At 43.0% G+C, this 22,992-nt stretch overlaps 1 protein-coding gene across 1 annotated transcript in view; it reads left to right on the top strand.

Annotated features, from left to right (window-relative positions):
• Positions 1–10,888: 10,888 nt before the first annotated feature.
• The window catches only part of itga8 (integrin, alpha 8), a 250,776-nt gene continuing 238,672 nt past the window's right edge, over positions 10,889–22,992 (top strand). Inside the window, exons 1-2 of the mRNA XM_028817120.2 lie at positions 10,889–11,208; positions 12,540–12,670. Of these exons, the coding sequence (XP_028672953.2) occupies positions 11,039–11,208; positions 12,540–12,670 (301 nt within the window). The 5' untranslated portion in view covers positions 10,889–11,038. The remainder of the gene's footprint in view (positions 11,209–12,539; positions 12,671–22,992) is intronic.

Raw genomic sequence — 22,992 nt, forward strand, 5'->3', positions numbered from 1 at the left:
GGTCACGGGGGTCTGCTGGAGCCAATCCCAGCCAACACAGGGCACAAGGCAGGAACCAATCCCGGGCAGGGTGCCAACCCACCGCAGGACACACACAAACACACCCACACACCAAACACACACTAGGGCCAATTTAGAATCGCCAATCCACCTAACCTGCATGTCTTTGGACTGTGGGAGGAAACCGGAGCGCCCGGAGGAAACCCACGCAGACACGGGGAGAACATGCAAACTCCACGCAGGGAGGACCTGGGAAGCGAACCCAGGTCTCCTTACTGCGAGGCAGCAGCGCTACCCACTGCGCCACCGTGCCGCCCCTCCTTAACCACCTCCAAAACTGAAATGCAAATACTGTAGTTTATTCCCTGACTCAGAGCTTACTAAAAAGTATGGCTTTTTTTCAGCGATTCCTTGTTGTAGGCAGAGCATTTGTAAAGGCGAATAATTTTTGTTAAGACGATTGCCATGACGTATAGTGAATTACGTGGTCTAGTAATGGTTTCTGTGCAACGTCATGGTTTGATAGACATTTTTGCGGGCGGGGGGCCGGGATTCAGCTGAATTGGAATCAACCACTGGATACAACACCCACAGCAAACTGGCAAAAAAAGCCATACTTTTAGAAAGTTCCCAGTCACTGGGTAAACTAAGCGAGTTCCCATTTGGAGGTGGAGAAGGGAGGTATGCCTTGCAATTGACTGGTTAGCATGGACTACTCCCAATGGCTAGAAGAACAAAGTCCTGTCCTTGCCTCGATGCTTTCATTCTCAAATAATTTTGGCAGTGGTGCTGTGCAAGAACATTGCCAAAAGTCATGTGACTTCAAAACACTTGCCAAGTGCATTATTCTCACTCAAAATGTAACTTACTCTTGTAAAATGCACGCAAAATGTAACTTGCGCTTACAACATAACTGGCACTTGAACATGGACTTTGCCAGTAGTTTAACCCCGCAGGCACACTTAAATTTGATTTTACTTGTTTGTAAACATTGTGCAGCTGCAAAAAAAACAAGTAAATATGGTAGTGGAAATGTGGCTGTACACAGTGATGTTCTTCATCATCCACCCGAAAAAGAAACTTCAAAACGCCCCAATAATTCCATTTAGTCAGATTTCATCCATCCATCCATTATCCAACCCGCTATATCCTAACACAGGGTCCCAGCCAGCACAGGGCACAAGGCAGGAACAAACCCCGGGCAGGGCGTCAGGCCACCGCAGATTTAGTGAGATTTGCATTTTGTAATTGCAAAATCATCTGTGAATTTAATTTGAGTGTCAGTTTCTCAAGACAGTATGTGAATCGAAACTTATCAGTTTTGATCATCACTATTTAACATACTGCTGCAAATTATTAATTAATGTGAGAAACTACCCTGCTTTTTTAAATTTGCTCAAAGTCTAGCTGTTACTAAATTCAAAACGCTCTAACTTTATACACTAGATCAGCTTTTTTCATTAGCAGGTCACAGGGAGGTGCCAATAAAATAGGAACCAGTCATTGTTGGGAAACTTTTTATATTCTCTTGTGCCAGATAAATTTTCTGATGAGTTTTTGAATCAGAGGATTAATCTGGAATCCCTTAGATGAAACACACACATTAACATGGTGAGAACATACAAACTCCACACAGAAGGCACCTCCGCTAAGAGTTGAATTGGGATGCTTGTACTATAAGTTGATGGCTCAAACCCCGGTCACAATATCATTCATTTGATGTCCCCGTCTCTTTCCATTGTTATATTTCACCAGACTCAACACAGGGTAGGAAATGCCACAAGAACTTCCGCTCCAGAAACACCGGAGGACATCTTTTTAAATGGCTCCCCTGTGGTCCAAGGGACAAATTGGAGGTAAAGATCGAGAAGAGCCATTGCCAAGTACCTTATCATTCATGCAGTGTTTGTATCTTTTTTTAATCACTGTCTTCTGTTTTTATGCATTGCTTTACAGAAATCGCATTATCTGAATAAAACTTGAGCACTTTCAGGTCCCCACGCTCGCTCACGTCCATCCTTCAGTTCATGGCCAGCGACTCGGTTAAAAGCAGCGCACGTGCAGACTTCAAAGAGGACGAGGCAGACGGGAACGCCAACGTTTCCACGAGCTGACATGAAAGCCGTTTCCTCTGTAATCCTTGGATTTCCTCTTCGAGGTCCTTGCTTTGTAATGTGGCTTACGAGCCGCGCAGCCGCGTGCAGCTGCAGCCGATGACGAGACACGCCACTGTGTCCTTGGGCGCGTGGGTGGAGCGGAGAGCTGAAGGATCGCAACTTCCCAACCGCTCGTAAGGGCAGAGGCGGGCGACTTAGAGCGGCGCGATGGCAGGATTTCCACCGCGCCCGTGCTCTCGAGAGGCACCAGTCCACTCAGTGGGATCAATGAGCCGTGACTTTTTTATGTCTTTTTCACTGTTACTATAATAAAACGTTACACCCAGTCCAGCGTTAGTCCCTGCCTTACACCCAGTGGGTTAGCAGTTTTCGATGATGGATGGACGGATGGATGGAGAGGCATGGATGGGGCTCTCGCCTGTCATGCCAGTTTTCAAACGGGTGATCGGCGTCTTGCAGCCGATCGGAGCTTTTCAACTAAACTACTTGTACCATCTCAGTACCCATCAATTTTAATAACATTTATCTTGCTTTTTGCCTGACCATTTTAAATGCAATCGTGAATCTATTTGATTTCGGAGACTCCATTGTTTTCCATTAAAGGCGCTGCGAGAGGGCGGAGATTAATCTGTGGTTAAGCAGGAAGTCAGCATTAAACAACACCGGAATGGATGTCCTAAAATTCAAGGTATTGTAACCTGGCAATTGGAAAAAAAATCAATGCGAAATACCTGGAGAGCGCTAATGCCATTTGTCACTGGGTCTCGAGGGGGTTAGTACGAACCTGAGCTAACCACTGCGACACTTTTTAATCAATCAACCAATCAGCGGATCGGTGTTAACATTACTCAGTACAGTTCGCTGCATACAACATATTTGTTGAAATATATATAATACGAGATTTACTAGATCATTCACATGAACACATCTATTTATTTCCTAAGATACATCAATTTCAGGGTTGCATTATGCTGGATCTCACTCGGCAGCACTTGGCACAAAGCCCGAATAAGGCGCTATTCCATCACAGGGCACATTGCCATTCACAAAGGTTCCGTTTTTGTTTGAATTACCCTTGCCATCTTTATGATGAAGTTCAAAGTAAAACAGGCAAACCCCCAAAGAGGCTGCGTCGAGACTGGAGTCAAGAACTGCGAAATTCGTTGAGACAGAAATGCTAAACAGTGTGCAGTCGTGCCAAGCGGAAGGAAGAAGAGAGCCTCCCGTGCAATGCAGCGTGGACAGGCTCTAGCGCTGTCGAACATGAAACTGATTCAGCCAGCTTCCATCCATCATTTTCCTAAACCCGCTTATCCAGATCCTTATTGGGTCGCTGGAAGGTGAGTCTATTGCAGCAACCATCGGGCACAAGACAAGGACAATCCCTGGACTCGGCACCAGCCTATCGCAGGACAAACACACACGAGCCAGTTCCACCACCGCCAATTCACCTCACCAACATGTCTTTGGACAGGGAGAGGAAATCTCCCATGGGGACAACATGCTAACTGTACGTAGGGAGCAGCCTTAGATTTGAACCCTGGCCTCCTTGTTACGGGGCAGCACCACCTTACCGCTCTTAGTTTCACACGCATTGGCGAATGGAGCAGACGCGTCTAAATTTGTGCAGATCTCATGGCTTAATCCCCCCCCCCCCCTTTTTCCCGGCCCCCCATTAATGCACGAGCTGTACATTAATGTCACATCGAAGAGCTGGTTGTGTGGATTCTGGGTTGTCCTCTATGGGGGTTCGCAGAAGTCGTGCATGGAGGTCTGATCTAAGAGCTAGGGAGGGAGTGGGGGCTGAGCTTAATGGAGTTTTTGAAGATCAGAGGCTGAACGCCAGAAATCCGAGGCACAAGCCCACTCTCCGCACAAACCCGACACCCCACTGCCTCAGCAAACGACGCCACTGTCTGGGAGGTTCGTGCTTTAGAGGCATAAGCCCCTGATCTTTTCGTCCTCTTTTTATTTTTCCAAGGAAATTGTAACCCCTAGTGGGAACCCACCGAATACTATATGAATGTCAGAAATCTCACCCAATGCTCTTCAATGTTATATGTATATTGACAGGCTCAAAACCCCAAGGGGGAAGGTAGAACCCCAGCCAAAACCCATATCTACGATTCCACCTAAAATCTAATGTAATCCTGGACACTGCACTGTTCGTTTATATATACCGATTAGCCACAACATTAATACCACCTGCCTAATATTGTATAGGTCTCCCTCATACTACCTCATACAGCTCTGGCCCATTGAGGCATGGACTCCCCATGACCTTCCTAAGATGTTCTGGGGTATCTGGCACCAATATGTTAGCTGCAGATCCTTTAAGTAAGAGGAGGAAGGGCCTCCATCAGACTTGTTTTTCCAGCACATCCCACAATTGCTCCATCAGATTGAGATCTAGGGAATTTGGAGTTCAAGTCAACATCTTGAACTCTTTGTCATGTTCCACTGCAGTTTGACAGGGTGCATTATCCTGCTGAAAGAGGTCATTGCCATTAGGGAATACTATTGCCATGAAGGTTTCTGTGCATGGTCTGCAACGACCTTTAGGAAGGAGGCACGTGTCAAAGTAACATCCACATGGATGTCAGGAACCAAGGTTTCCCAGCAGAGCATTACACTGCCTCCACTGACTTGCCTTCTTCTCATGGTGCATCCTGTTGCCATCTCTTCCCTAGGTAAGCAACGCACGCACACACACACACACACACACACACACACACACTCGGTCGTCTATATGATCTAATTAAAAAACGTGATTCATCAGAGCAGGCCACCTTCTTCCATTGCTCCATGGTCCAGTTCTGATGCTCACATGACCATTGCAGGTGCTTTCCATGGTGGACAGTAGTCAGCATAGGCACTTTGACCAATTTGCAGCAATGAAGACCCATAAGCAACAAGCTGCATTGCACTGTGAGTTCTGTCACTTTTCTGTCATGGCCAGCATTACGTTTTTCAGCACTTTGTGCCTCAGTAGGTCTTCTGTGAGACAGGACCAGTTTGTCCAGCCTTCACTTCCTACTGAATTCAATGAGCCTTGGGCGCCCATGACCCTTTGCCAGTTCAACGGTTGTCCTTCATTGGACCACTTTTGTATTGTATTACTTTGTTATATTTTAATATTGTTTTTTTTTTCCTTTTTCCATTAATACCGATAGAATATTAATAAGAAATGCCGAATTTAAACTTGAACTTTAAAAGATGCGCCATGAATAACCGGACTTTTTCATTCTCTTCCAAGTGGTTCATTCCACTTCAGGTTTGTTTCTGAAGCATAGGACGGAGAGCAGGAATTATCTCTGGACAGGACGCCTGCAGTTCATGACAATCCACCCTCAGTTTGTCACGCAGGTCTTTGGGATGATGAGAGAATTCCACGCGAATGCGCAGCGCACATTCAGGCCCTTAACTGACAATTAAAGAACGCGTGGCCAAACATCAAACAGTGGATATACGAGATGCCACCCTTAACTAGCTAACACTGAACTTTCGGAAACTGAGAAATCAACTGAATTTAAAGAAGAGGGATCACCGTAAGTCAAGAGAGAGAGAGTATGAGAGAGAAAGGAGGTTGGAGGAACAGCCTTACCGTAAATGAAGACGCCATTCTCCAGCGATCGTTTAAATGACACCGCGGACAGAGCCTCACGTTTCTCAGCAGAAGGGAGACCCTGTCCGGTTTTTAGGGCAGCCACCACATAACAAAAATCCAACTTTTTCTAAGAGTATGGGGCGAAGCCGCTAGAATACTTACGTGAGCAGAGCTGAGTAGGATTAGAAATGGTAAGCGGCGCAGACAGGCAGGTGCTCTGAGGTGTTGCTGACGAGCGCTCTGACGTTTACCGCCGAATTTTCCAGAAGATTGTCCGTTTGCCTGGCAGGTGGTGCACTTTGATCAGAAATATGAAGACTGCATTCGGTCCGATACGGGACTCGGGACAAATATTTTGAAGTTATTGTAGTCTGTGGCTGCTTCGTGAGCGATAACTATTGGAGAGACCAGCTCGTGATAAAGAGGTGACATGGTGAGGTACGGACGCATTTTGCAAAAAAAAAATAAAGTCCTGACTGAAGCAGCCATAACCTAACATTCTCAAACCCGCTTCAACTGGGAAACAGGGCTGTGTTTTTATCTTTATATGAAATAATGTTTTAGTGTATCCTTTTAAGCGGCCACAGTCGGAGCAGTGATAGAGTTGGGTGCAGTCAGGGTGAAAATAAAGGAGCTGACATCTGTGAATCGTCGAACACGGGGTGGCCATACAAAGGGAGCTGTAAGAGACGAGCAGGGAAGGGATACCACTGTCTCTGCATCTCGACAGCCTATGATAACTGTAGATATTTGTACATCTCGCACAAAAAATGCAGTGCAATCGTCCATCCATCCATCCATTCTCTTCCGCTTATCCGAGGTCGGGTCGCGGGGGCAGCAGCTTGAGCAGAGATGCCCAGACTTCCCTCTCCCCGGCCACTTCTTCTAGCTCTTCCGGGAGAATCCCGAGGCGTCCCCAGGCCAGCCGGGAGACATAGTCCCTCCAGCGTGTCCTGGGTCTTCCCCGGGGCCTCCTCCCGGTTGGACGTGCCCGGAACACCTCCCCAGGGAGGCGTCCAGGAGGCATCCTGATCAGATGCCCGAGCCACCTCATCTGACTCCTCTCGATGCGGAGGAGCAACGGCTCTACTCTGAGCCTCTCCCGGATGACTGAGCTTCTCGCAGTGCAATCGATACAGATTTAAACAGATATTCGATGCACATAACCAGCCGGTGCGTAAATTATTAGGAACGCCAGTACACCAGCTTATTCATGCCATGATCAGATAAGGCAATCATGTGGCAGGGGCGCAACATATAACCTCATGCAGATACGGGCCAGGAGCTTCAGTTAATGTTCACATCAAACACCAGAATGGGGAAAAAATGTGATCTTGGTGATTCCGACTGTGGCATAATTGTTGGTTCCTGACGGGCAGGTTTGAGAATATCTGTGATTGCTGATCTCCTGGGATTTTCATGCACAACAGCCTATAAGTCTTCTCAAAATGGTGTGAGTAACAAAAAACATCCAGCGAGTAGCAGTTCTGTGGATGGAAATGCCTTGTTGATGAAGAAGAGAGCTGACAGAAAGGCTACAGTAACTGAGATAACCACTCTGTACAATTGTGGTGAGCAGAAAAGCATCTCCGAATGCGCAATATGTTGAACCTTGATGGACTACAACAGCAGGAGACCATGACAGGTTTGTCTCCTGTCATCAAAGAACAGATAACAGAGGCTGCAATGGGTCCATGTTCACCCAATCTGGACAGCTGAAAACTGGTCTGATGAATCGAAGATGGTAAGGTCAGAATTTGGTGCCGAACAGTCCAGGTTTGTGTGTGTGTGGGGGGGATGTTTTCTTGGCACACTTTGGGCCTGTTAATACCAGTCAATCATTGCTTGAATGCCACAGCCAATGAGTATTATTGCTGACCATGTGCATCCCTTCCTGGCCACAATTTATCCATCTTCCAGTGGCTACTTCCAGCATGATAATGCACCATGTCACAAAGCAAAAGTCATCTTAAACTGATTTAATGACCATGACAATACGTTTCTTGTTCTTTAGTGGCCTTCCCAGTCACCGAATCTGAATCCAGTAGAAGACCTTTGGGATGTACAGTAGTAGAACAGGAGATTCACAGCATGAATGTGCATCTGACAAATCTGCAAAAGTGTGTGATGAAATCATGTCAACATTGACCAGAATCTCCAAGGAATGTTTCCAACATCTTGCAGAATCCATGACACGAAGAAATTAGGCCCCTACCAAGTATTAGTTTAGAATTTACTCAGTATAAGTGTAGTACTATCGTGCGGTGTTTAAAATTAATAACAATACTCTTTTCCAATCAATTGAAACTCATGTGTATCTCCAAATGATAGTATTAAGAGATATTTCAACATTAATAGCAAGTAATTGTAAAGCAGAAATGCAAATCAATGAAGCAAAAGAAACTGAAAATCTTCAATAGACAAGATCCTTCCATCCATTTCTCTATCCTGCTTGTCCAGGGCTGCCTTATAACAACATGCGTTGGTCACAAGCAGGGCCAACTCCAGCATTTTTGCTGCCCTAGGCGAAACTGCAAATGGATCCCCCCCCCAAAAAACCCACCCCAACTGCCTAATCATATGACCCTTTCTATGATGTGAGAGTATCGTAAATGTTGGATTATTGCTGTTTCACCGTTTGAAGTAATTTTAGCTACTGTATATAACATTTTGTATGGATTTTGAACAGATTTATGCATTTTCATTCATTTATGCATTTCATGTGGACTATAGGTATCATTTCTTTAAACAATTTTATAATTCTTGATAAATAATGACAAACTAGCAGTTTACCACAGATAATTGATAAATTCATGTAAACTTGACTTAGTGTTTTAGAACTGGATGCTCCTTGTGTGAAGTCTGCAAGTTCTTCCTGTGGTCATGTTTACTCCCATAGCCAACAGACATGCAGGTTAGGTGAACTGGTAGAATCAAACTGGTCCTAGCATGTGTGTGTTTTCTCCTGGTGATGAGCTGCCACCCAGTCCAGGTGTTGCTCCCGCCTTGCATCCGATGTTTGCTGTATGCAAAAATACAATAAAATAATAAAACAGGGTTAATGGGAGACTAACAATTGAATTAAGTCTGAGTGTTTGTAAGTCAGGGTGTGCACTGTTTTTAAAAAATACTGTCCCCTAAATTTTGCCACCATAGGCGACCACCTAGTTTGACTACATGGTAGAAGAAGGCAGGAACAATCCCTGGATAGGGTGCCAAGTCCATTGCAGGGCAAACACCCCTCCACAGATTTGTCATTTAAGCAAAACCAATTAATCTTCATGTCTTTGGATGGTGGTAGGAAATTCACACAGGGAGACCATGCAAGTGGCACACAGGGAGCACCCAGGAAATGAACCCCATTCTCCTTGTTGCAAGGTAGCAACACTACCACAGTGCCATTATGCCCATAGATCAGTTGTTTGAAATTTCCAAAGGTGTTAGCAAATTTACCCCCAGCTGAAACTTTTATGCTAATTCACTGAGATCTTTCAGGTAAGGAAGGCAGAAGATTCCAGGTAGGGCAGTCTTGTAGTCATCAATAATGGCGCCGGAGAATACTGTAGTGACATGTTGTACGTTTTATTAGCACATGCAAGTAAGAACCTTAAGTAAGTAAGTAACCTAATAGAGCACACTCGCACGTTGTTTGATCTTTACCTGCAGTTTTGTAGGGTTTGGCACCGGTGGCGCTGGTGGTTTGATGGTTCACACGCTTTCCCCTTAACTAAGAAATCCTGCCTGTTACGTTCAACTCTTTTATTTCATTAAGCATTTCTCTTACTAATTGTGTTATGCCCTCAAGCCACCCATGGTTATTTATTGCATTTTGGGGTTCGTTGCATTAGACAAAAAAAAAACCAAGAATGTTATATATAAGCAGCAGTAGTTAGAACATTATTGTACTTTTAAGGTTTCCGGGCCAGAGTCACACACGTACGGGCCCCTGGCATGCACGTGACGCTGGCCCAGAAAAAGTAACAGTGCAGTACACGTAATGCTCAAACCCCTCTGTATATAAAGAAGCTTGCCAGTGCTGACAGTGGTTATGTTTACACACTGTGATGTACTTAAAGAAATAGGGCACTGGTAATATAAAATTTATAATTACTTTTTAACGTGTGCACCTTCCACTTTTTGGCAACTCCGCAAATCTTAAAAAAAACTCGCCTGCTTGCGACCGGCAGGGTAAGAAGTGGCCCGAGAATGTCGGGTACTATTCAGGCAGGGAGAAAGGAGTTTTGTAGGCAGCGCTGAAGCAGAACCGGCATCAGTGGTTACGAGGAGGTCACTCGCGGTGCGAACTCGAGCCATTTCCGTGCTGTGGTGAGGTCGAAATCCAGACTGAAAAGATTCAAAAAGGCGATTAACGCACAGATGTTGAATGAGCTGGGAAGGAACAATACGCTCAAGGGTTTATTTGACAGGAAAATGAGATTAAAGATGGGATGAACTTCGGCTTTTCCGATTGCTGCCTCTAAAACCACCCATCCATCCATCCGTCCATTTCTGTGTTCACCTCATTCCGTTCGGGATGGCAAAGGCCAGTGCGTGTCCTGGTGCAACTACTCAGCTGCATTCTACAAGGCCATTTGACTTTCCTTGTCGCGCGCAAAGCACTGTGTAGTTTAACAAGTGTTGTGGTTTAACATTTAAAAGATACTTGCATACAAACTAACAGATGCTGTATCTAACCAAAATGTGATTATACCACATAATATACGAGTAAGCATCACATTGCCCCTTGGTGCGTATGGCAATCAGATTATTTCATCATGAGAGCTAGATATCAGTCTTTCTTAAATGCGGTCCTGGCCCACATAAATCTGTCAGGCGAGGTATGGACCTAGATTATGAGTTATTAACATTTTAATACGTATTCTTGTGTACATCATTTCGATCGCTGTTGTAATGAGAGTGAACAAAAATCCCAAAGGTGCACGATCCGTTTTTGTTTGCTGGGTGGCGGTAGGATGCGACTTCTCCTTAATGCATACAAGCTTTGCAAAAGTGAATACAACGCGAAAGCCTCCCAAAAATCGGAAGAAAAAAAAAAACTTCAAAAATTTCCTTAAAAGGATCCGCGCCGGTGACGCTGTGTGTTGTGGCATGTGCGCATACTGCAATCGGCTTGTTTAGTGTAGCCGCGCGCAGTTTCGTGTCTATGAATGAAGCATCCAGAGCGCCCAGCGGTGACAGCGGCGCCACACTGAGCAGCGACATACGCACACGCTCACTCGGGATCGCTACGTCTCGGCAACTTTCTCTTTGAATTTTTCTTGGAACTCTTTACCTGAGATCTGGTACACTCATCATGTGTTGGGCATCTAGCTGGACGCCGCTCTGGCTGTTCCTCTGTTTTTTTCTTACTGGAATTAATGCCTTTAACTTGGATGTGGACAACCCGACCGTTTATAGCGGTCCGGAAGGGAGCTACTTTGGGTACTCCGTGGATTTCCACCGACCTACATCGGACCATAGCACGTAAGTTTTATATCTCCTTGATTCAAGCATTTCTTTGCTCTTTTGAGACCAAGTCAGCCATTTCCCAACCCGCAATATCCTAACACAGGGTCACGGGGGTCTACTGGAGCTAATCCCAGCCAACACAGGGCGCAAGGCAGGAACAAATCCCCGGGCAGGGCTCCAGCCCACCGCAGGGTATACACACACACACACACTCTAGGGACAATTTAGGACCGCCAATGCACCTAACCTGCATGTCTTTGGACTGTGAGAGGAAATCCATGCAGACACGGAGAGAACATGCAAACTTCACGCAGGGAGGACCCGGGAAGTGAACCCAGGTCTCCTAACTGCGAGGCAGCAGCACTACCACTGCTGGTGTCTGAGAAATTAAAAACAACAGTTTCTTAACGCCACTCAACACTTAACAGCAGTTTACAGTGGTAGTTGCAATTTCTTTTAAGTCTATTCACAATATCGTAGTCTTCACCAACCGTAGTCATCGTTTGTTCAGACGCTTTTCTTTTTAGCCCCTTCGATCTGCACAGATACTCCTGTAAGTAGGATGAAGAAGGGCTGAGGCTGCACTCAAAAATGTAGCGGGGGTAACTGCGCTTATAGAGCGGGACGGGCAGACGAGAAAGTTCATCATACTGTCCCGCAAAAGCAAAATAAAAAGTAACGGAAATTAAGAACAGTCAAAAGAAATATTGAAATTTGCACAAGATACATTTATGTGTGTGCAAGCTTCTCCGTGATTTGCCAATTAACTTGTTCTTTGCACTTTATATGCACAGACACATATGCTCAAATCATTTCCCTACAAGCGCACATTTCAAGGAAACCATTCTTATTAAACGTTATTATTGAAAGACCTGCTGCCATCCCTTAAATGCTTAATGTGTTTGTTCCTTTCAAGTCAATGTCCTTCATAGCTGATTGGTACAATCCGTGGGCTCTGCATGGATACGATTACGATTTAACAGATTTCTTACAAATCTCCTATATATAGACGGCATATTGTTTTTATTCCCTGTCATTACATGTATAGTCTACCTGTTTTTTCCGTTTTCAATAGAAGCCGACTCTGAACTCTCGTGCTTTATATTATTTTTTTTACAGTTCTGGTGTCTAATAAGAAATGCAGTGCACTTCTTGAGAAGAGTGGCGGGTATAATCAATGAATCTTGACCCTTATCGCAAAGTCTTCTAAAGTGCCATGAATCTATTTCCAGATAGCAGACATTTTGCACGGCGGGATGTTATCCTCAATATTAAAGTCTTTTTCCTATTAGTGGACACACCACTTTTGTATTGTTTCTACCAGATCATTTTGTTTTCTCTCCTAGAATGAGTGTCCTTGTTGGAGCCCCCAAAGCCAACACTACGCAGCCTAAGATCGTGGAGGCAGGAGCCGTTTACTATTGCCCCTGGCCGCCCACTGACTCGAAGTGCCGACAGATAGCATTTGACAGCACAAGTAAGGCATTTTCACTTCGTCTTTTGTAATCTTGCTGAAAGTGGGTTGTGTAACTGGCGCTACTTCCTCCTAGCTTCGATAGTCGGGGTGTGACTCTTGGCCCTGTGCGACGTTGCCACCTTCGTAACTTTTACTTTGTTTACCTCCAACATCCTAAAGATGTCACTGGCGACTCAGACTGTCTCTGCGTTGGCGTGTGCGCTCAATCTTGAATTGTTCCCTGCTTTATATGCGAATCCGATGCTGCTGGGATAGAATCTGGCTCGTCGCGAGCCCTCAGTTGTAAAAGAAAAAGGGTTATAAACCAGTCAATGACGGACAGTAGTGTGTCGGTGTATATACGATGGAAACGGCGGGACATTCACGTGCATATCAGTAACACCCGAGGAGTGGGGTCGAAATTGTAAACACCATGTACAAAAACACAACACTGGCAATTGTTAACAAAAATGTAGGACAGCGATGCCAACGTGGTATGTTTCTATTAGTTTAAGACAAGTGGTGTGAATATATCGCACGTGTCATAAAAAACCGTCAATGCCGGCCTCATTGATTGTCATCATGAGCGGGATTGAGAATAAACATCTGATGACTTACCCCTCTGCCATAATATTTAACTTTGACTTAATATCTTTTTCTTTCACCGTTATCTGATATTGGATTGTGGCAGACACTTAATTTGCCTTATTAGCATTTTATTGAAAATACATCCATCCATCCATTATCCAACCCGCTATATCCTAATACAGGGTCACAGGGGTCTGCTGGAGCCAATCCCAGCCAGCACAGGGTGCAAGGCAGGAACAAATCCTGGGCAGGGTGCCAGCCCACCGCATGGCACACACACACACCAAGCACACACTAGTGACAATTTAGGATCGCCAGTGCACCTAACCTGCATGGCTTTGGACTGTGGGAGGAAACCCACACAGACACGGGGAGAATATGTATATAACTCCACGCAGGGAGGACCTGGGAAGTGAACCCAGGTCTCCTAACTGCGAGGCAGCAGCACTACCACTGCGCCACCGTGCCGCCCATATTGAAAATACATTGCTAAATATTTACAAATCTATATATTTCTACACAAAAAAACTAAGACAGTTACAGTATACATTCTTGGGCAGTGGAGCTCAGTTTTCCTTTGGACCTTTCCACTACTGAAAGAATACTGTATACAGTATCTTGGTAAACTAGTGATCAAGTAAATCATCAAAATGAAATGTTTGCCTTGTCATCAAAGTTCTGCTTTCATTTGAACAGTTCATAACAAAATATGGTAACAAAGTAATGCTCCTTATGTCACCAGATCTATGGAAAATGCAAGCATTTAGGGAGCTGTTGTGTCGAGTCACATGCTGGCATAGTAATCACAGGGAGCCCCTGAGGTCTGCCTGCAGAAGGCTGATAGGATCAGGGTTTGTCTGAGAGCCAGGCTGGATGTCTCCAATGAAGGAAGCACACTTTTGGAAATTCCCTTATGAAGGATTAGAAAAGCAAACTTCTTTCTTTCTTTCTTTCTTTCTTTCTTTCTTTCTTTCTTTCTTTCTTTCTTTCTTTCTTTCTTTCTTTCTTTCTTTCTTTCTTTCTTTCTTTCTTTCTTTCTTTCTTTCTTTCTGTACATTGTGTGATGCCTGTGGTTATCTAAACTGCCCCATGTGCTCTGTGTTTATTTCAAATGTTTTCTTGTCAAAGTCATTTTCATGTATTGCTAATGAGAGGCTGAAGGGTTACCCTGCACGAGATAGTCCAGTACGCACAAAGCCATGTAACATGTAGAGTTGTTGCCCATGTTTGAGGCATTGCTTCACTGCACAGAGAAGGAGTAGAATCACTTCAAAGGTTTTGTGTTTTTTTTCAGCTTCATTATGGCTCTCGTATTGAAAGAGCGTTCTGTGCTCGTTTTCAATTGTTTGTTTTCTTTTTTCAACTTTGTCAGTCAGAAATAGTATGAAACCTCAATGTAAATCCGATCCTTTTAGGTCAGAGGTACATTCTTGTTCAAGTCATAAAGGACTTGCATGTCATCCTTCATTGATATTTTTTTGGCAGTGATAAACTGCTCTGCAGTGTGGCCTCATTTGATGACAAGTGCAGTGTGAGATGAACATGAAAAATAAAATGTGTGCTAACTGTTGGGTTTTATAATTTAGTGTGAGAGATAAAAAAATAAAGGTAGTTAAAACTATTTTTGTCCTGAGGCTGCGGGTTCAAGTCCTAGCACTGGCTAACCAGCAGCTCCTCTTACTGTTCAAGTTGTGCACAACTTCTTATGTAAAGTGCTTTGGATTTGACCTCAGCAAGTAAGGTTTTTGACACGTGCGTATTATTTAATTGACATCAGCAGCACTGAACCTCACAAACTTTGAGGTCTGTATATATTACTACTTTGAATTCCCTCCATTACTACAGTTTAATGATGTTGCCAGTGGATGATTATTACTTCCATTCTTTCTAAATTTGGAAATAATGCTGTCCTCTTGCTGATTTAATCTTCTTCTTTCTTTTGAATTCTTTTCACTCTTTTTAGTATTTCTCTTTTCTGTGATTCCAGGTCTAGCTGGAATAATTTTTGATGTGCAGGCAACCCATTGGTTCTATAGTACTTTTAATGTTTTTATTCCACCCTCTTTATAAGCCAGTAATGGGCTACTGAAAATGTCAAAAAATCTTTTTCTCTGTCTTTGTGACACTGAACAAACACAAAAGTCATGATGAAAGTTTGAGGTTCCAAGAGCACCAGCTGTCATGGCCATTCTAAAGAAGTAATTTTGCTGATCTAATGAGAGATTGAGAAGAATACAATATCGTAGGTTTGTGGTAGTATCAGCACACTATGTGGGCAAGCATTTGTGGACACCTGACCATCAGACTTATATGAGCTTGTTGGAGAGCCCATTCCAAAACTGTGGGCATTAGTATTGAGTTGCCCCCAGCTATAACACTCTTCTGTAATTGCTTTCCACAAGAATTTATAGTGTGCCTACGGGAGTTTGTGCCCAGTCACCCAAAAGAGCATTTGTGAGGTCTGGCACTGATGTTGGTCAAGGAGACCTGTCTTGCAGTCAGTGTCCCAGTTCATCCCAAAGGTGTCCAGTAGAGATGAGGCCAGGGTTCTGTGAGTTTTTGGGCACAAACCACATTAGACAATGACTTTGTGGACCTGGCTGAGTATAGGGGCATGGTCATGTGAAACAGAAAAGGGTCTTCCCCAAACCACTGCCACAGGTGGCACAGTGGTAGTGCTGCTGCTTTGCAGTAAGGTGACTGTGGAAGATTGTGGGTTCACTTCCCAGTTCCTCTCTGTGTGGATAGCGCTTTGAGTACTGAGAAAAGTGCTATATAAGTGTAATGAATTATTATTATTATTATTATTATTACAGAGGTGGTAATGCTCAATTGTCTAAAATGTCTGTGTAGGCATTAATATCAAGCATTACCTTAGCCTTAATGTTAAGTGTTAATTAACATTAACAACACCCTTCATTGGAAAAGAGGGGCCTAGGCCAAACCCTGAAAACCAACCCCAGACCGTTATCCCTCCTTCACAAGACTTTATACTCCACGGCATTCTCCTGGCATCAGCCAACGTAGATTTGTCCATCAGACTTTGAGATAATGAAGCTTAATTCATCACTCCAGAGGACATGTTTCCTCTGCTCTAGATTCCAATGGTGCCTTGCTTTACACCGGTCCAGATGATGTTTGGCATTACGCAGAGTAATCTTAGGCTCATGTGCAGCTTCTCACCCATGGTAGCCCATTTCATGAAGCTCACAGCTCTTGCTCTTGTGTTGCATCTAGAGGCAGTTTGGAAATCTGTTGTGTTGTGGCAATTTGTAGGTGCTTTGTGCTTCTTTTGCATGGTCTACCACCTCGTGGCTGAGCTGTTGTTGCTTCTAGATGCTCCCACTTCATAACAGTGGCACTTACAGTTGACTGGGGCAAATTTAGCAGAGTAAAATTTTCACATATTAACTTGTGGCAAAGGTGGTATCCAGTAAAGGTCAAAGCCCGCATGGAGCCCTAGGTTTGTCCCCTTGCTGTCACATAACAATGCCCAAGGCAGCTGCCTATGTCATCTAAAGGGCTGATCAGCTATGGTGGCATCTGGTGACAATGGCACATTTAAAGTCACCAAGCTCTTCAGAACGAGCCATTCTACTGCCAGTGTTGGTTCATGGAGATTGCATGGCTATGTGCTTAATTGTATGCACCTGTTGACAATGAGTGTGGAGGGGTGTCCACTTACATTTGGCCATATAGTGAATCTAAAGAAGTGCGGTTAATGTTTGGGATTCTAGTAGTTGTTGTCCGTGTCACACTAGATTTTAACACACAGGCAGCTGATTTTGATTCAGTCAATTGAATTATGTCTGCTTTGGATTCTTTGTAGCTTCTTCCAAAGATTGAATTACTGCTGTTGGTAGAGTTGTGGTTTCTCTGGCTCTCATTGGGATGGATCTCTGAGGCAAAAGAATGAAATACTGTTAAATTAAGCAGTGCCATTTTCAATTCCATTACCAGAAAATCCTAATTAACATTTTTGAGCATCAGGATTTTGTCATTTTTTGCTGATTTAGGCATTGTCATGTTGATCACACACAAACATTTTTTGGAACACATCAAAATCTTGAATGAACACTGGGGCACTGATCTCTGCAATATATGACCACTTTCAAAATCCATTTTCTGGGTGGTACAATCGTTTTTGTGACTATTTGTGGTTCTCACTACTTAAATATTCAAGTTGCCGTTACTGATTGCGAATTTACTGCTTATTTTGTGTAATTACTGAACGTTTGTATCCCAAAAAAAGATACAAATATTCAAGAAATGTTGAACTCGCATTTTCCACAAATTATGTCCACATCCTTTTTGCTTGACCTTATTTTACTGAAAAAACAGAACATTTTTAATTGAATGAATGTAAACACAATTGCACAACTTATTTTTATTACTTGTTTAATTTCAGAGATGATGTCTGAATCCAAATCAAGTCTGCCCATCTATTTGGAGATTTTGTAAAAACCTGTCCTTGCTCAAACCCCACAATCCTGTGTAGAATGATCCTGCTTTTATTAACCAAACATTTGTGCAGCAAAAATTGGGTCAGTGCAATTGCTCTGCTATTAAATTATAAAAAAATGTTCTGTTCAATTCAACATCATTCATATAATGATGAAAGGATATATGTACATATATAAATTGATAGTAGTTTCCTGTCATGTAAAAACTCATGAACCACTGGGCCTTGCAGTTTTACCTCAGTCTCAATTGAGAGCTTATGCTGCGATATGTGTAACACAACTTATGAACTGGTCGTGTGGGGTACCCTAGTCCTCGATATTTGGCTTTGGGTCCTTCTCATGACAAGTAGAAACATGGTGGTGCACTGTGACTGACAAGAAACCAACAGTTTTGTTGGCACAGACGTGGCAAGCAGTTGCGGTGACTGTGAGGCACATTGCACAGGCTAACTGATCATTAGCACCACGACAACTGCTGCACATGCGTGCGCCATTGACAGACAGACACATTGCATGGGCTGACTAAGAACCAAAAGTCATACAAACAGCACATACCTAAGCGAGAAGTCATCCACACAACATGAGCACCATACACCCAAGGCATTCTCTCCGAGCGCTACATGACCAAAGAACTGGAGCTGCAGGCCTCCTCCACAATGTTATTCCTGGAAAAGAACGACTGCCCAAGCATTTCTGTCAGGACACTGGCATGCAGCGATGGACATTGCAGCAAACTCAACAGAGTTACCCAGCATTTTGTGTTTCATGAGAGGTGCTTCTTTGAGTGTTTCTAGTAGCTTTAAATATGGAAGACTTTTAACTTGTCTATTAAAGCTGATATAAAGTAATGAATGTGAGCAGTGTGCACAGAACTCTTCAGGCTGTCAAAGCACAATCCTTTCTGTGTTTAATGGCACTCCCATGGTGTAGGATTCTTTACTGCAAACTGTTTGCTGCCTCAACCCTGATTAAGAAAAGCAGTTTGTGGTGACCTGCAAGTTGTAGGTTATGTCTCATCAGAGATTCTTTTTAAGAGTGAACTTGTTTCAATGATCTGCTGCTTTCACCTGCACGCCTAAATGCCAAACACAGTCTTGTTTAGTGTTCACTTTTGGTTTCTACCCGAAACAGTCCGTTTAGAAATAAGCAACAATTTTTCAAATGTCTCTTAGTCACAACAGATAAGATGGAATATTTTCTTATTTGAGGTGAAGGACAAGTCACAGGTTAGCAAATAAATTCAACTAAATGAGTGTACTAGCAGCAGAATGGAATTGTGAGCAGGCTGCACTTTAGCCGTTCTAAAATTCTAGGCTCTGCATCTCATGCTAAATGTAGAAAAAGGTCTGATGAGTATGAACGTCTAGGCTCAATGTGACTCCATGGAGCAAATTGTTACGAAGTTTGTCCAGTTTATGGAGGAAAATGCAATATCTTATTTTAAAATATTAATCTTTTCTAATAGTTTTATATTAAATTTAAAGAAGATTTTAACTTTTTAAGCCAAGGTTCAGAGAAAGACCTCATAAGGTATTAGGAAAGACAGAAAGACCTGAAATATTTCATTCAAATGTAAGATGCTAAATAATAAAACTTTAGAACAGAGTCACGGTGATGCTGCTGGCCAGTCAGCCAGAACAGAAAAGCTTTCCAAGAGAGGCTGCTTAAGAGCAAATGTTGTTCCGGATTCAGCTGAATTTCATACCATGAAATAATCTAACAGAAAAAGAAGCCAGGCCTTAGGAGTGGAAAACCGGGTGCAAAGAAGCATTTTATGGCCATAGAATGTGCCAAAATCGCACATTACAGTTATGCACTTTCCAAATTCAATTTTAAGTCTCAGGAGCCCATACTGGCTGCAGCTCACTCTGAATAGAAGACAAAATAGCATCGTCAGTCAGGGTGACTGCATGTCTTTAAATGGAAGGAAGAAGACCGGAAAAGAGTCAGCATATACAAAATAAATTCAGAAGACAAAGCAGTCAAACATAAAAGAAAACAAACAGTAAATCAAAAAGTAAAGGCAACTTTAAAATTATGCATTAACCACAAAGGGGAGAAGCTAACACAATACAACAAGTTTGTGATAGCTTATGGGTAGTTTGAACACACACAACACAGTGCTCTGCCGTTAGTCTAGTTGTATCCAAGGTCAAGTGAACATGGAGGATCAGCTGCAGGATCGCACCATTGTTGAACAATGCACTGCAGTAGTGAGATTTCTCTGGATAGAGGTAATGAAACCTGCAGAAATTCACTGAAGGATGTTGACTCAGTGCAGGAGTGAAAACAGCATGACGCAACAAAAAGTTTATGAATGGGTAAAAAGGTTTAAAGCAGGAAGAACAAGTGTTACCGATGGAGCTCAATCTGGTCGACCATCAACATTGTGCATACAAGGCACACATCAACATGGCGAATGCCTTCATCAGAGAAGACCGACTGATTACGTTGTCCACTATTGCAGCACATTCGGATATCAGCATGATGACTTGGTGTACCGTAAAGTTTGCGCAAGATGGGCAACCAAACAGCTTACTGATCGGCACAAGCCAACTTCTTTCGGTGAATTAATGAATTAAATTAAATTCAGTAAATTAAACATTCTTTGGTCTTGATTAATGATTACTGACACTTCTGTCAACAAGGTGCAAAACACATTGTGAGTCAGTTGAAAATATTTTGTTTGTAGGAACATGGAGTGTAGAGTCTAGAATGAAGTCTAGAATTCTTTGGGTTATGCCATATGTCTCTGCCAAGAAGTCACAGAGTGTCAGCTTCTGGGTCTAGAGGTGGGATCTTGGTGGTTAGATACTTCATATAGTCATGATGTTTTGCAATATCTGGAGTGGGTATCTTGGTTCTTCTGTCAGGTAGTCAGTTACATGCCATGAACATAGGAAGAACTGTGGTTGTCTCTTGGTCAAATGACTCCACTCCGAAACCTCTATTAGACCATCAGTTTCTGACACTTTTGCACATGTTTTAAGTGTATAAGGTAAGGCCCAATCCATTAGGTTAAGCATGGTGAAGAATTACAACTTGGCAGAGACTTGTTACTTTGTTCATCTAAGGTGACATACATTCTCTTCCTTTTCTCATGGTTGACCCTCTAGGTAAACCTAAACAAGGCTGACATTGGAACATTAGAACACTCTAGACGAGAACAGGCCATTCAGCCTAACAAAGCTCGCCAGTCCTATCAACTTATTTCTTCCAATAAAACATCAAGTCGAGTTTTGAAAGTCCCTAAAGTCTTACTGTCTACAACACTACTTGGTAGCTTATTCCAAGTGTCTATCGTTCTTTGTGTAAAGAAAAACTTCCTAATGTTTGTGTGAAATTTACCCTTAACAAGTTTCCAACTGTGTCCCCGTGTTCTTGATGAACTCATTTTAAAATAACAGTCTCGATCCACTGTGCTAATTCCCTTCATAATTTTAAACACTTCAGTCATGTCACCTCTTAATCTTCTTTTGCTTAAACTGTATAGGCTCAGCTCTTTTAATCTTTCCTCATAATTCAACCCCTGTAGCCCTGGAATCAGCCTAGTCACTCTTCTCTGGACCTTTTCTAGTGCTGCTATGTCTTTTTTGTAGCCTGGAGACCAAAACTACACACAGTACTCAAGATGAGGCCTCACCAGTGCATTATGAAGGTTGAGCATAACCTCCTTGGACTTGTACTCCACATACCATGCTATATAACCTAACATTCTGTTAGCCTTCTTAATGGCTTCTGAACACTGTTGGGAAGTCGATAGCTTAGAGTCCTGACCTTTGAACATGATTCCTTGTCACAGCTATATTCATGGATACATGGCTATGCATTGTCCATCACTCTCGTACACTGTATTTTAATACCACTTGACATTCCTTAGCCCTATGAGTTGGAGAGCAGCAACTGAAATAACTCTTATGTCCCTTTAGAAGCGTTCTGTTAAATATCTTATTTTGAAAGCTCTGCATTTAGCAAGTGGTTGGCAGTGCTATGCTGGATCATCTGGCTTTTTGTTGCCTTAATAATAAATTCAAATAATTTAGATTTGTTTTTATAGTGTTATATTATTTTTATCAATAGCTTGATGGTGCCATTTTATTTTTTGGTTTAGGCATTTTGTTTTGATCCTTGTACGACTATGGCCATGTTATTTTTGGTTGACAGACTAGTTGCCTGTTCCACGACAGATGAGATATCATCACTCCCCACCTGTCCAAGATGGTATCCGTCAATAAGGGCGCGCACAAAAAGGCGACCTTCAAAAGGGCGACCTCAATTGGGCGTGGCGAATAAAAGCGCACATAAATAAAAGCGATCTTCAAAAGGGCGACCTCAATTGAGCGTCGAATAAAGGCGCCCGTAAATATAGGCGAGCTTCAAAAGGGCGACCTCAATTGAGCGCCGAATAACTGCGCGCATAAATAAAGGAGTGCTTCAAAAGGGTGACGTCAATTGGGCGCAGCGAATAAAGGCAAACGCAACAAAATTATTACAGAAAATTTATTAGATAAAGGCAATGATTGAACGTATAAAAAGGTGAAAGCAAGAATATTAAAACATCCAATTAATTAATGCATGAACTTCTAACGAACTACTTCTAACGAACTATTTCTAAAGCTCTCTATATTTTGTTGTTTTCAAAATTACAGAAAATTAGATTAAGGCAATGACTGAATGTATAAAAAGGTGAAAGCAAGTTACACTTGAAGCTGTAGATTATGTGCAATGCCACGTAGATATTCGAGATGTGGCCTATTAGCATAATCAAGGACAATTAATTTAATTCGCTCCGAAGTGTCTACGAACACCTTTATTTGCCGTGCTCAATTGAGGTCACCTTTTTGAAGCGTTCCTTTATTTACGCGCGCATTTATTTGGCGCTCAATTGAGGTCACCCTTTTGAAGGTCGCCTATATTTATGGGCGCCTTTATTCGGCACTCAATTGAGGTCGCCCTTTTGAAGGTCGCCTTTATTTATGTGCACCTTTATTCGCCGCACCCAATTGAGGTCGCCCTTTTGAAGGTCGCCTTTTTGTGCGCACCCTTATTGAATAGAACCGTCTAAGATGGCTTCAGACACACAAGCTTAAATTTCTTTTTGCAGAACTACCATCAGGAGTTAGAGTGAGGGCTAAGAATTTTAAGCTAGAGTTAGGACTTCCTGCAATGCATATTTTGGGTTAATGTTTCTGGCTTTGATAGCTGGTTCTATCTTCCTGCCTTCCCCATTAACCAGTGGTAACTTTATTTCACCTGCAACTTAATTTTATCTTTAGTCTATGTGGATGTGCT

Source organism: Erpetoichthys calabaricus, chromosome 13 (genome assembly GCF_900747795.2).
Source record: "Erpetoichthys calabaricus chromosome 13, fErpCal1.3, whole genome shotgun sequence".
Taxonomy (NCBI): domain Eukaryota; kingdom Metazoa; phylum Chordata; class Cladistia; order Polypteriformes; family Polypteridae; genus Erpetoichthys; species Erpetoichthys calabaricus.